Source organism: Falco cherrug, chromosome 5 (assembly GCF_023634085.1).
Source record: "Falco cherrug isolate bFalChe1 chromosome 5, bFalChe1.pri, whole genome shotgun sequence".
Lineage (NCBI taxonomy): Eukaryota > Metazoa > Chordata > Aves > Falconiformes > Falconidae > Falco > Falco cherrug.
The window spans coordinates 3,329,213-3,344,220 of record NC_073701.1 but is presented as its reverse complement, the minus strand read 5'-3'; the positions used below and the strand labels follow the sequence as shown (position 1 = coordinate 3,344,220).

The 15,008-nt window shown below is 41.5% G+C and overlaps 1 protein-coding gene across 4 annotated transcripts in view; it reads right to left on the bottom strand.

Annotated features, from left to right (window-relative positions):
* The window catches only part of GSK3B (glycogen synthase kinase 3 beta), a 157,022-nt gene that overhangs the window by 61,726 nt on the left and 80,288 nt on the right, over nucleotides 1-15,008 (bottom strand). For all 4 annotated transcript variants that reach the window (XM_055712463.1, XM_055712465.1, XM_055712461.1 and 1 more), the window contains exon 3: nucleotides 8,087-8,170. In XM_055712463.1, the coding sequence (XP_055568438.1) occupies nucleotides 8,087-8,170 (84 nt within the window). The remainder of the gene's footprint in view (nucleotides 1-8,086; nucleotides 8,171-15,008) is intronic.

Genomic DNA, 15,008 nt, shown 5'->3' with positions numbered 1-15,008 from the left:
CAGCATTTAGCAAGTGATGAACATGCTCATTTCAGTTTTCATCTCCTGGCAGATCAGTAACAGCGCAGTGGTGGTTCTGGTTTGCACTTGCTTTTTGCTTTTACATATATATTTCATTTTTAAATCCCAGATCATTTAATCGAGCTAGTTTTCAGACAGACTCCACGTGATCCACTATATGAGTGCAACTGAGAGGAAATGAACAATACAGAAGTTTCTTAAACTGACTTTGCATTTAGAGAAATAAAAGTGGAACTGCACTCTGAATAAACTCAATTCACCCACCTATTCAAGCTAAAACTCACACAGATAAGCAATCAACTGAAAATTAAGGAATATGCTCCAAAACGCACTTCTCCTTATTGACATTATCCCATGGCATCGGTTTTTGGGCTATATGGTAAATAAGCCAGTCAGTTTACTCAAGGGGACCATATTTTCTTTACCATATGGCAGCACCCCACCAGTGATGTTTCAGAGGTAGGTGCTACACATGGAGCTGTTACTGACAGGATGGCAGCTATGCAAGGGTTCTGTCAAAAGGCTCTGAAGGATTTAACTTAAGAGTTGGAAAGCAAGGAAATGGATTTTAGCATTTCACGTGGATTACGCCTTCTTTCAGAGTGCATTACTTAAACACCAGAATGTCAGCATGAGGCAAGATATGCCCTTCACCCTGGCTTAGCCGCCTAGATTTAGACAACATACAAGGTTCAAAATCACAGTTTTTGCCCTAGATTCTAAAAAAAAAAAAAAAAAAAGTTGTTTCATTTTTTCTTCAAGTTACAAACAGCACATGCTTCACACACCCTTATCAAGCACCATGAGACACCCACCTTCCTCCTCTAATCTTGAAGGCTGACACAGTACATCATAGATACAAAGACTTTGGACCTGCTTCCAAAGACAAAGTGAGTATTTGCAGCCTTCCTACTCTAACTACTGAGTAGCCATGATACAATGGAAAATTTGGAAATACAAAAAATGTTGTAGCTGACTTTATTTGTATGAAGGAATGGTGACATCCAGTGGCCACACGTGCCTGTTTTTACTTGCAGTTTACAAACATATTTATTTCAAAACAGAGCTGTGGCTGCCACCATTGTAAAGGAGCCATGAGCCTAGAGGTATAGCTGCAGTTTCACACAGATAACTTCAGAGGAGTAAGAGCAGCTGAAGAGTCAACCGATTTTCATTTTCATCGTAAGGTATGCAGGACAGCCCAAAGTTCAGAAAGATACTCATACTTTCTACTGGTACTACAAATGTTGGGCAAAATACCTCCTTTCCTATTCACTCACTGTTCATGACTGAGTGTGAGAACTGAGATCTGTCCCAGGACTTCTGTTTCTACACCTACTTGTCAAAACTTACCAGATTGTTCTGCAATGCTCATTACTCTTCAGCATAACAGTCTGATGTAGGTAGGAACTGCCACCTGGGTCAGCTCTGGTGGGAGCATAAGGGCAGAAGTCAAACCTCCCAATATAATTCAGATTTAAGAACCTTCCTGGGTCTTGTTCCAAGACAGTTGGCTTGCACAGTCTATGTTTGATCAATGAAAGAGTCTACGTTCTTAGGTGGTGCACTAAGTCTTTCCTCTTCATTACCAAAAAGAAAAAGAAAAGACATTTTCTGTCACTGCTTTCCCCTCTAAAGAGAGACTATGGTAAAAAAAACTTCACTTATTAAAAGAATTTGGGAATGCCTGCTGATTCCTGTTTATTTTACGCCCTGTAAAGTCCTTAAGCTTTTAGCTGTACTTCCAAGAAGAAATAGTTCTGTGAAGTTGGAAACAGTGGCCTAACATTTGGAAGGTGGAACCAACTTGTGATCTCTGACACACGTGATCTGTGGATAGCTGAACCACAGGTCCCAAGCAGGGACTGTGCCATAAGCTGGCGATAACTCTGTTGGAAGATGCAAATTAACATATAATGTCGAGATCATTGGGCTGTCCTGCATACCTTACCATGAAAATGAAAATCAGAGTCTTTGGAGATCTACTATTTTCTTGCCTGTACACTATATTCCAGACTGAGTGGAAATTTCTGAATCAGGATATATCCATGACAACAAATTAGGCAAGATAATACAAAATAAAAGTTCAAACTACATGCCTGCTTCAGGACAAACGATACAAGGGCTTTCCTAACACCCATCCAAAACAGGAAGGTGAGAGCAGTGGCTAGAGCTGGCAGAGGAGTGACTTGAGAACAGAAGAGTGACTAACCAGACGTACTGGACGGTTCACTGGTCTAGAGAGAAATCATGGAGCCTCCCATTTCCACTGCACATATCTACCACATTGAGGATGTAGCCACTGCTGCCTACTCCGCTCCTGCAAAGCCCTCCTGCAGACAGACAGAACTGCTATTTCTGTTAACACAACCTACTCAAACCCAGAGACTGCTCTTAACTACAACTAAGAAAATTCCCAGCATGTTGCAAGCTCTAACAGCAGTAACTGATAATCATTATCTGATGACTGGTGCCCTTTTTGAAATGAGCTTGGCAGGCCTGAGGCAAGGACTACAGAGATACCAACATCACAAAACTCCTCATAATTGGCATTAATTGCTCCTTTGTTGACAGCACAGCAGATCTGCCAAGGATTAAATGGATCATAGTGACTAAATTCATCTCTAGTGATGGCCCTTCAGCACATTACTAGGCTGGTGCAAAACATTCACACAGGCTCTGTCAATTTGAAATTGGGCTCAGGGCTCTGTTAATTGAACTTTTTGTGCAAGACCTTTTTTTTTTTTTTTAAAGTTCAATTAAGAAACCAAACAGTTCAACTATAAGTACTCCATTTTAACAGGGAACAGAATGGACGGTGCTTATGTGAGCACTTATCTGAACACTCCTGCAAGAAAGGAAGGTGACGTTCATGCCTCTCTGAAGGTGGAAGATACAGCTCTTCCTAACAGGGATATGAACCTGGAGAAACACTGATTGTTCAGCAAAGCCCAAACCTGCAAACAAGCTGATTGCTCCCTTCTCCCAGATTTCGTCATTGCAGTTTAACACACTGCTGCCAAAAGCGCATGTGAGAGAGTGCACAGCAGCTCATAGTGCAGCTCAGCATGTATCTCCTGCATGTTTATTTTAAACCTCAGTCTAAGTCTATGAGAGTAAATTTCCATCCCGAGTCGGCATGGACTTTTGGCTGCATGCCCTTACAGCTAAGGCTAAATAAGACTAGAAATCAATTAGAGCATGCAGAAGGGCCAGCTCAGCCGCCAAAAGAGAGTCAGCATATTGCCTGTTTGTGATCTTTCTGTGCTTCCATATATGCTTTCTTTGACTTCTCTGAATACCAAGCCACCTTAAAGGGAGGGGGGAGAAGTTACATAACCAGAGATGCAATTACTCAACAAAAAACTGTATTTACTTTACTCTTACATGATTTCATGCAGGAACAAATCTCTCCAGTGACTCCTCTTCCTCTTTTGGGCACAGATATGGATCGAACAAACAATTACAAACTCAAAAACATCCACACAAGAAAATCTGGCAGTTATGGAATACCACAGAGATCTAGACCAGAAAGGAGGGTGGGGGGGTGGGGCGTGGGGCAGGGGGACAGAATTAGAAACTCACTTCAGGTTTTACACAGCTGAGTAATTTTATTCAGCAGCCACTGATGTAAGAAGTTGGGTTGTACTATAAAACATTGGGGAATACTCTCAGCAAAGGAGCCAGAGGGATCACTTGGTATGTCCATGTCCACCCTCCCTTGAATCACAGCTCAAAAGGTTCTCAGCAGAATTAGGCTAAAAAGGGCAGCAGCAAGACCATCTCCTCCTGTTGCAGTAAATCAACACTTACTTTTATATATCATGCTAAATACAACGCAATCCCTGAAATTAAGTAAAAATAGCAAAAAACAAACCAGAAATCTATGTCTTCCTAATACAGTCTGATCTCCCAGTGGCAAGCTGACAGGCAAACCAGGCATATTGTTCAAGCATCTGCCTTATCCTAAAGCAGAAAACCAAAACTATCAAACACAGCAGAGCTGGCTAGGCCTATAATCCTGCCCATTTTCTCCAAGGATTACCTAGAAAATCATAAATCACAGAATTAAGGCATGGAAAAGACTTGTGACTACTTCCACCAAGCGAACTGTCCGTACACAACTCAGTCCATTATTTGGTTGTTGTTCCTTCCCCTCTGGTTCATTCCACCAGTTGTAACTACACGTTTTGGACTACCGAAAAGCACATTACAGCTACAAAACTCTGTGCCCTGCTATCAGATGTCTCATACAGCCTCAGAAAAAAAGAAATCAGAATCTGCTCTGGCAAATTCATTAAAGAAGAGTCCTTCAAAAGAACTGGGTTATTGAACAGGTTTGACAAACGTCTGTAAACTTACACAAAGAAAGAACCGAGGAGGAAATAGTTTATAGAAGCAACCTGAATGCCAAGCCTGTCAACTGTCATATTAATATACATTATGCGCTCTCTTTGAGCTCTGAAACTGGAAATCATTAGTCAAACATGATTAATACACAGTCAGTACTCAGAACAATAATATATACACACACAAAGACACAAATATGTGCACATACATGTATGTGCATATATACACACACACACCCCCTATATACGGTGTACCTATATAAAGGTAACACAAATTCAAAGATGCTCGGACAAGCAGGAGTCACCCAGTCACAGAAGACAAGGGAGAAGGAATCAGTCAAAGGCTGATGTTTGATACAAGATTTCCATGCTGCTAAGGCTGGATTGCTTTTGGCAAAACCAGGAAAGAAGTTTAAGCAAATGAGAGACATAAAAAGGAGAGTTCATCACAAGGAAAAAGAAAAGATAGGGAAGCTCCAACACTTCAGCCAGTTCCACGGACAGCTCCCAGAAAAAGCTAACAGAGCGCTCCAAATCTCTACAAACTAACTACAACTTTGATAAAGCTAAGGAATAGTCTTACTAGCAAGTGTTATTTAGAATTGTTTTTCTATTTGATGCTATTTTCTGTTGTTTCCAGTATTCTAATCAAGAATTAACCCCCCTGATTTGCTAGAATAAAATCACTTTTCAGGGTGTCCAGCACTTAAATATGCCTAGCAATTAACATGAACTAAAGTGGCTACTAGGCACATAGCTTTCAAAGAGTGCCAGTCTCACTGGATTTGGAGAAATCCTTTGAGGTACCTCTGAAATGGGACAAATTTAAACTTCTTGCATATTACCCCCCCAAAAAAAAACCGCAAAGAAAGAAAAGCCTCTGGGCTTAGAGACGCTGGTGCTAAGCTCCAGGAAAGAAGGAAGAAATCTAAGGAACACTCCAGCTAGAACAAAGAGGTAGAGTGATAGCAGCAGCATGAAAACCTCTATACAAGAGAATGCTTGATATATAGGTATCAAAATTAAGTTCATTGGTGAACTATTTCATTAAAGGGATCAGCCATATAATAATTACCTCTGAAATTCTCCCATCACTGCTAGACTTGAGTCAGCATAAATGCAGATTAATGGCAGTGGACTGTTAAGTTCTTCATGAAGACAGACAGCAATTGCAAGCCCCACTCATCACTGCTACCGCATTTTCTGCTATGTGTCCCTTAAATTTTTACATTACCCTTCCCACTGGACTTGGCTTCAAGAATCAGTTTATATAAAGCTTAAGGTACCTAGCATCTCTATCTGTAACTGCTTCCTACACGTATTTCCTGGTTACTAGATGGAACCTTACACTTACCTCCCTTTTCCTCCACTCTCCAAAAAGCCAGCTTTATTATAGGGTAATATGAAGGAAAACACATTATTGGTTCCCAAACTGACAAAAACATGAAACATTATTCATCCTTCCTAGATGAGCTTCAGAGCACCAGCTTGCTGCTCTTTAGAAGTTTTCCGAAACAGCAGCCAAACTCAGAGTTACCTTCACATGCTGCCACCTACATGGAAATACTTGCAAGCTAATTATGTATCATTTTGTATTGAACTGCAAAGAGACCTTGCAACCTGAACTGCAACATTATACTGCTGATGTTCTGCTGGGTGCACTTTTGCCCTAGGGACTGGTTCACATTTGTCCCATTTTGCAACAGGGCAGTAGTGGAAATGTCAAAGGCACAGAGCAGAAGCATGAAGAGAGAAGAGCAGAAAAGTAACATGAAAGAAAACTTCTCACTGAAGCATTAAGATTGCTAGTCATGGATAGAGGCCACATTTTTAAAAACAAAACTAGCATTGCTAAGAATCAGCCACGTGGAGTTGAAACAGCAAAGTGGAAAATCCAGTCTCAAGCTCAACACCAAGTTAAAGATTTCCAAAAGAGTTTTACTCAAGTTACTGTTACACAAAGGCTCCTGGAACAGCGTTCTTGGTAAGTTTTAACACTTCCACTGTTTACAAGAGGTTTCAAGCCATTAGATAAGGCAGATGTCTTCTGCTTGACCCATGGAATGCTAACTTCACTCTAGCCAAGTTACAAACTGGTTAAAAAGCAAACAAAACAAACAAAACCCCCAAACCAAGCCATACTTCACAGTATTTATTTTCTGGTACTCATGCTGCTTGAGGAATTTCTGGTTATATGCTAAACAAGTACAGTGTAATTTACAAAACTACACTGCACATCCAACAAAACAGCAATAGCCACATAACACTGGAAAAGCTCGCTATCACAAGGCAAGGGGAAGGAAGGAAGGGGAAGGGCTGATTCAGAAAAAAATAATAAAAAAAATTAATTCACATTTCTCCTTATTTCTGCAAATTGGTTTTGCAAGCTTTCCATTGGCAGAGACAAGGCACAGTGCCAGGTGCCCCCCAGGCACCTCTCGGAGAAGTAACATTCTCCAGTCATCCCTCTGTGCACTGCACCAGACTGCAGCGACCTGCTGCCAACAGCTTATCCTGGAGATGCCAGCTCCTTCTCTAGCTTCAAAGACCACGAAGTGGGTGGGTTGCTTCTCCATTCTGTTGACCCACTTCATGGTAACAGCAGTTAATAGCCTTCCAGTAGCTATCAGCTCTCATATACAGTCCTTTACAGCACTGTGGACCCATATGTACTGGCATCTGAACACAAGTAAGGATGTAATCCGCTTTAAAAAATGAAAAACTATAACACCCATATAAATATTCATATAAAATGCATAACAATTTATAACTATGTAAAAAAGATCAGAGGATGTTCAGAAGGTCATCTAGCCCATTTCCCCACCTCATAGCTTACATTAACTCCCACTTAGGCCAGAAGAACTCTTTTTTTGGTGTTTTGTGTTTTGTTTTGGTTTTGGGGTTTTTTTGGTGTTTTTTTTTTTGGGGGGGGTGGGGGTGGGGGGGGTGGGTGTTAATTTCATGGATGATGATGCATTAAGCATGAAGTTGGACCAGATGCTATCTTGAGGTCCATTTCATCCTTATTCTCCTATGACTCATAAAATGCTGATACATACATAGGCAAGGAAACCGTTATTACATCCCATTAAAATAAAACCCTGTAACCTCTTTCTAAAAAGCACAAGAAACCTTTATAACTAGACTGAAAGAAAACAGATAGCAGTGTCTATGACTTGAGATTTATTAAATCCAGCTATCTGATCCTTTTTCTGGAGCATAAGCATTTTGACAAATGATAAAATCACACAATCAGACATTATTCTTTCCTCTGGGCTTTGAAACTCAGCCTGTATATTGAACGGACACAGAAGGAAGGGGGACAGAAGCACACAGAGACAGAGTCTGGGAAAAGTCACATAAGTGCTTTAAATCCAGGATAGTTAACACTGAATACTAGAAAACATATCTGCATATATGGAAAGATAGTGCTAGAATGTGCAAATGAAGGCCAGCTGTGCTCCATCAAATTAAAAGTAGCAGTGAATATCCAAATCTGTTACGCTGTTGTTATGCTATACCAATAATACTACTCACAGTCCACACACTTACATACTGCAAAAGATTTGCTCAAACATGATCTGTTGGGCACCGCTCTAGCATTTTCTTGATGTTATCACGTCTCCTATCTTCACGCTCCTGTCTCTAGAAATTCAAACAGTTCAGTTATACCCCAAATGGTTACCTGGAGGCATTGCCTTGTTTTTTACTCTTACCTTCTCTCCACTAGAGTAGAAGAAATAACGCAATCGGACAATGTTACAATGATCCAACTTTCTCATAATCTGGAGCTCTCTGTTCTGAAACAAGAGAAAAGCAAACAATTAGAAAAACTCTTTTCTCACAATGTTACTGTAATGAACACCTTAATATACGGATACAGGAGCTGACGAACCAAAACAATTGAAGCTGGAAAGAGGTAAAAGCTTTCACACATTTATTAGTCTTTATTCCAATTATTTTGCCACCAAGAGTATCGACACCTTTGAGTACATTTTCTCTCTAGAGCAAAGGTCCACAAATCCATCACAAAATCCAAGAATTACCTACTTGCGTTACCAAAGTTTCAGTGGTAAAAGGCAAGACAACATTAACTTCCATTTTTATTTTCTGATCTTACAATAATACAATATATCATCCAGAATGGTTGGAAGCCTATCCCCCTTGAATACTGTAAAAACAATGTAAACAATGAAAAAGTAAACATAACATTGCCACCTACACACCTGCCCTGCTCCACACTGCAAAAGAGGTTTGTGATGGAAGATCATTTCCGTACCATTTTCTTTGCAACACCAACAAAACACACCTGAAACCGAGCAGGCAACTCGGTTCCCTCTTTTGTTCAACCAAAGTTTAGCCAACTTAGGCAGATAAAATAACAATGTTATTTTCCCATTTTGTATCAACCTAAAAAAGCTGTTAAAATAAATTCAGTTCACTATATGCGTGATAACCTGGGGACGTTACCGCAATATGCATTGTAACTGAGCCCTAACAAATGAGGGATCTTATAGCCTAACAGATAAAAATGAGTGAAATGTTTGTTTTTATTCATACCTGCAATTCAACAAGTAAAATTAGCACAGCTATGTTTGTTAACTTCACTCCACAGCTGTTGCTACATTACTCCTTTCTCCTATGGGCACATTTACACATCACACACAGTTTTTCCTTCCTCAACTACTCTACAGTTTGCAGCTTCAAAAATAGAAGCTATTCCAATTTTTACTTGCATCACAGGGTTGCTAATCACACATCTTAAGTAGCTAGGACCAATATACTAGACTAATACACTGATCCTACTAGAATCCTGGACAACTTCAGGAAATATTTGGGGAGAAAATTCTTCAGCCACCACACATTTTATACTTAAATGCATAAAGCAAACACCTACTTTGTGCGGTGCTGCTGTCAAAATGAGGATTTCATATTCTGTGTATCAGAGGGTCATGCACATTGCTTATCACCACAATTAAAGCTTAAGGAACTCCACAAGAACCACTGAGAGCTTCTAACGTGAACATGGCTATGAACTCCGCTTTTAAATCCTCTAAGCCACGTAGCCTTAAAAAAAAAAAAAAAAAAAAGGTGTTAAATAGGATGCAGTATCATTAATCCTATCATCCCTGCCACCCGCTGACTGGAAAAAAATACTTCAGTATTAGCCAGCTCTTTACAAACACGAGTGACATCTCACACAATTATCAGTTGGCGATTTGTCCAGTTAGTAGTTAACGAGAAAGCAAGTCCTTCCCTGGGCCTGCCCAGCCTCTGAACAGATTAAAGCCTAAGTCCGTTAGGTGTACACCAAGACAGGCCTATTCTGTCCTGAAGGATGAAGAGAGAAAGTAGGGAGAGACCTCTGAGGCTTTCAAGTATCTCCTGAAATCCTATGGAGTGAATTTGTGAAAGAGGAATACAGGTGTCACCACAACCTCATCAACATGCCTCACATCTCACAGAGAAAAGTGCTCTCCTGGTAGGAACAAGAGCTCAAATATTCTCCACTTTGACTTCTTTTTGATAGCATGTGATAAAGAATAACTATCTGGAGAATCGTGGCTGGGGTTCCTGTGACACATGGCACAGTTCAGACTTCAAACCAACAGAACGGCCTCATCCTCTCATCTCGTTTGGACAAGCAGCCACCACTGGCTCGGGGCGGCTCCCTGGGCCTTACAGCCTGGGCCGGATTTCAACCGGTCGAAGCAGGGATGGCTCTAGATCCCATCGGTCACCAAAACACAAATTATGACTAGAGATTGACTTCTCCAGTTGGCTTTTACAGTACTTAACGGTATTACTACAGCAGCGAACCTAACACCGACAGCTCCAGCATCTCAACCAAATTTCACCAGCAACTCACAGCATAACATAAAGCAATTAAATTCTTCCTTCTTTTCTCCCACTGGCTGCAACACAGGAACAATACCATTTATCTCATGGAATTACTGGAAAAAAACACAAATATACTAAACATTAATGCACAGTATTACTTCGGTGATAACTCTGCTAACTCCTTAAAATACCCATATATACTCTAAGTCAGGTTCTCGCTTCATGTTCTTTAGATAGTATGTATATGCTCATTGGATACACTGGGGTGGTGGTGGTGGGAAATCAACAGAAGTTATTCTAACGCTAGGTTGAAGTACTCTGGTATTTCATCCTAGCACAGGCACAGCCTGTGCCCACTTTGATGCCTTCCACTCCAATCCATCTCCTTCGGCTCTCATCCTGACCATCTGCTGCAGCTGCACAAACACTGCTTCAAGAGGTGCTAATATCAGGGATAACTCATAAACCAGTTACACAGTAACCTATATCTTGCATCCTGTGACTAGACAGAAGGAAACAAATTTAAATTATCATCTTAGTCAAACAGTCACCTCAGCCACCTTAAAACCAAGCTGACTTTTAATCACCACTCCCTGGTGGAGTTAAAACCAGAAATACTCGAACAGTTGCAAAACTCGAATTGGATGTGGCAGGGGAACAGCTACTGATGTTCACGTAACAGACTGACGCTTTAAAGAATTCATTTCTCCTTAGATGGATAAAGTAGTCTCACTCTACCATGTATTTCCCCTTTTTCACATTATAATGTGGACTATTAATTACCAGTGTACAAATGCACTGGGAGGTGGGGGGAATATCAGATTATAAGCAGGGAACCTTCAGTGAAGTGAACAGTGACAGATATCCCACACCAAGTACAAGAAAGAAAACACATGTCTAAATATAATGCAAACTAAAACCATTTCAGAACATGCTGATGAGAAAGGCTGACAGTGCATGACCCAAATACATGGTGGATGAAAACATAAAGCTCACGCTTATCCTTAACTCATCCTTTTTGTCTTCCAGGAGACATGGATGTAAAGTCAAAGGCTCAAAGAGGAAGGTATTCTTTCCTGTTCTCCCACCCATTCACATAAAGAGAAGGGTTTAGTTTTCTTACTGAATTCAGAGTCCCAGGCCTGGTAAGCACTGAAGAGTGCAGGCCAGTTTGCTTGTCCCATGCACCTGCAATCGACTGTCCCAGGGGTGGCAATACAGCCCTACCATCTGCCACGGACTGATCCGGACTGCACTGGAACAGGGTGAAGCTCTACAACACCCACAATATATTGATGGCATCATCATATGGGGCAATACAGCAGTAGAAGTCTTCGAGAAAGAGAAGAACACAGTTGAAATCCTTCTGAAAGCTGCTTTTACCAAAAAAGAAAGTAAGGTGAAGGCACTCACACAGGAGATCCAGTTTTTGGGAATAAGACAGCAAGACAGATGTCATGAGACCCCAATGGATGTGATCAACAAATAACAGCTATGTCTCCACCAACTAATAAGAAACACAGGCTTTCTTGGGCATTGTGGGGTTTTGGAGAATGCACACTCCAAATTACAGACTGATTGTAAGCCCTATCAGGTGACGCAGAAGAAGAATGATTTCAAATGGGGCCCCAAGCAATGACAAGCCTTTGAACAAATTAAACTGGATATAGCTCCGGCAGTAGCCCTTGGGCCAGTCTGGACTAGGCAGGATGCAAAAAAGTGCTCTACACTGCAGCCAGGGAGAATGGCCCTACCTCGAGCCTCTGGCAGAAGGCATTGGGGAGACTCGAGGTCAACCCCTTCAGCACCAGCCTCACCACAAGGGAGGACCCAGCAGACTTCTGTTCGCACCGAAACACAGAGCTCCTGCAGCACACAGTTCATGGCTTCTCAAAGGAACAATGGGACTACGTACACATTACTCAGCAAATTTCTGTTGCAGTTCGACTTCTTTATCTAAAACAGATTTCTTTATCCAGAAGGCAAGGGGCTGCTGACACACATAGAGAAGACTGCTTTAGTGGAAGGCTCAAACGCACTGGTACTAACTACTGAAGCAAACCCCACGTGACAAAACCCTGTTCATCACACTTGAAGACAACTTTCCCAGCCCAGACTGCCTGTATCTGTTCATTATATTGAAAAAACCTAGCTGCCCATCAAGGTTAAAGATTTGGTTGAAGATTGCCAAGACAACATCAGATTTATAACTTCAAAGCATAGCCAGTGGAGCTGATGCACAAAGACTCACGAAGCCTGCTCTCCAAAGTTACAATTGCAATCCCTCATAGCTGTGCTAATGCTGACATTGACATAAAACCACCAAAGCAAGATCACTTCTGCCTCACTACTTAGTCTGCTCTTCCAGATTAGGGTAACCATTGCCCCATCCCCCCCACACACACTCTCCCTTCCCATCCAGAGATTTCTAGAGCTATGGAGTTTGCATTCATCAAGCTTAACCTGGATCTTTGCTTTTTTTTTTTTCCTTTTTCCCTTTTCCTCCTTTTTCGACCTGGTCCTTTTTTACAACAGGAGAAGAAATGACTGGATCATCAGCGATGATGCCTTATGGACTTGCAGCTTCCTGAACCAGACCACAGCAAAAGAAGGTGGAAGGTTTTGTACAGCTCATGTCAGCATGACATTATCAATATATACCCAATGAGATGTAGAAATATCACCTGGATCCAGATCAGAAGAGAATTCCTCAGAATTTCCTTAGCTAAAGGGCACACTAGTTTTTGCTACTTTTTTTTCTTCTGAAATACCTGTGTAAAGTCTCAACAAGGTTCTTTGAGGGTTATGTCTAAAGCAGATGAAATGGGAGAAATTAGAAATTTGTATTTTTGCCTTTTGTCACACCAAGGACATGACCTGGTCCTTGTGTATGTCTTGTCCTTTTAAGGGAGGTTATCTTTTTGATGGAAAGGCACGATAAGTTACCAATCTATTTCAACGAGCAACTGCAGCATCAGTCTTCTTGCTTAAGTAAGGTCAGCACTAAATTTTATTCTCATTTTTGCAATTTTTGAACTAATTTTTATTCTTCTTAGGGTAATACCTTCAAATGCTGGAGCAGAGTATCTTATGTTCTTCAATCGGGTTGGAAAAACAGAAAATGAAGAGTAATTGTCACATGAGCTCTGGCATTATAGATGGATAGAAGCATCAAAGGTAGATCCAAATTTCTCGGTATATACAATTGTCCTCTTGCACGTGTCATGTTTACAGCTTCCTTCCTCTTTTCCCCTGCTTCCATCAGTCTTCTCCATTCTACCATATTTCTTGTTCTACAGATTTTCCCACCGTGAAGAGCCAGACCAGGGAGCCACACGCAAAGCTGGGAAATAAACTAGTTTCTTGTGGCATGAAGGCAGTGATGAAGCAGCAAGGCATGCCTTTCCCCCCACCCCTGCTTCCATCTACTTGAACGGCCTGAATGACCAGCCACCCCCACTCGCCTTCACCCGCTGCACTGGGGAGCCTGCTTCAGAGAACAGGCTCAGGCTGAGACCTTCAGAGATTTAAAGTGTTTCCATACAGCAGGAAGAAGCCTCTTTATCCTGACCATCTCCCACCATAAGAAAAAGGATGGACTCTGAGCACAGGGCAGCAGGCGCATTACTGACAAAGGTCTTTCAATGGGATCCTAGCCAGCTACACTCGATGCCTTGCGGAGACAGCTGCTTGCACAACATTTGAGCCATACCTCCTAGACTCAGCTTTGTAAGGCATACCGAGACAAAACACTCCAGATCACAGAGGAAGCCATCATACTCACCATCATCTGCCTGTGGTACAGAAACAGCACCTGACAATTCTCCAAGGGGTAGTAGGATCACCAAGACCAGCATATTTTCACTAACGTCATTACTAGAGCTCCAATCCTAGTATGTCTGGGTTATCCTAAGCTTAGTGGGACAGACTGCAAAATAAAAGCTGTGCCACCATCTCCGAAAGCTCCTGAAGCTGCCTGACCCATTCATCCCAAGGTGGCTTTCAAACACCGATCACAATGCTACTTTTGACACTGTTCTTGCTCTCAGCAAAAGTATTACAGAAATTATTCTATGGATCACAGAACTAGCTGCCTTTCACAGATACATGATAATTCAGGCATTTTACAGAAAAAAAAACCTAATTCCTACAATTTTCTGTATTTGCCCCAAGCTATCACGGAAATAAAAAGAAGTGCAAAAGGGACTTAACTACAGAAGCCTGGGCTGGGAATCTGCCCATGCCAGTCATCAATAGCTAGCCACCCATGACAAGCCCATTTTGTAGGCAAGCAATTTCAAGCAGAGATAAATGTCAACAGGGATCACAGTTTTCCTCATTTGCATTTGAGGCACAGATTAAGACGAAGCCCCAGTCTCCCTCTCCTGCCAGTCATGGCATATTTCCAAGACCAGCAGATCTAATTTGGGATGGTCTCCATTTTTAGCACACCTGTCAGTCTCAAATTCATACAATCACAACCTTTAATCCAGAAATACAAGACAAGATCAACAAGCAAATACTATTTAGTAAAATATCCGTATCCACAACGTAACAAGAGCTGTAATGCCACAACAACCACAACCCAGTTAGTGCTGGTCCATCGACAATTGTTAAATACTTGCAGCCCAGCAGGCCTAATGCACAGGTCAGAAAGTCCAGATATTACGTCCTGTTCCAGCCTCTACCCATGTGTACCATGTGCATGTGCATAGAAGCAGCTTTGAGGGTTAACATTTTGTAAAAGCACTTTGACTTCTATAATCCAAAAAGTCCTGGTGACAGAGATACAATACT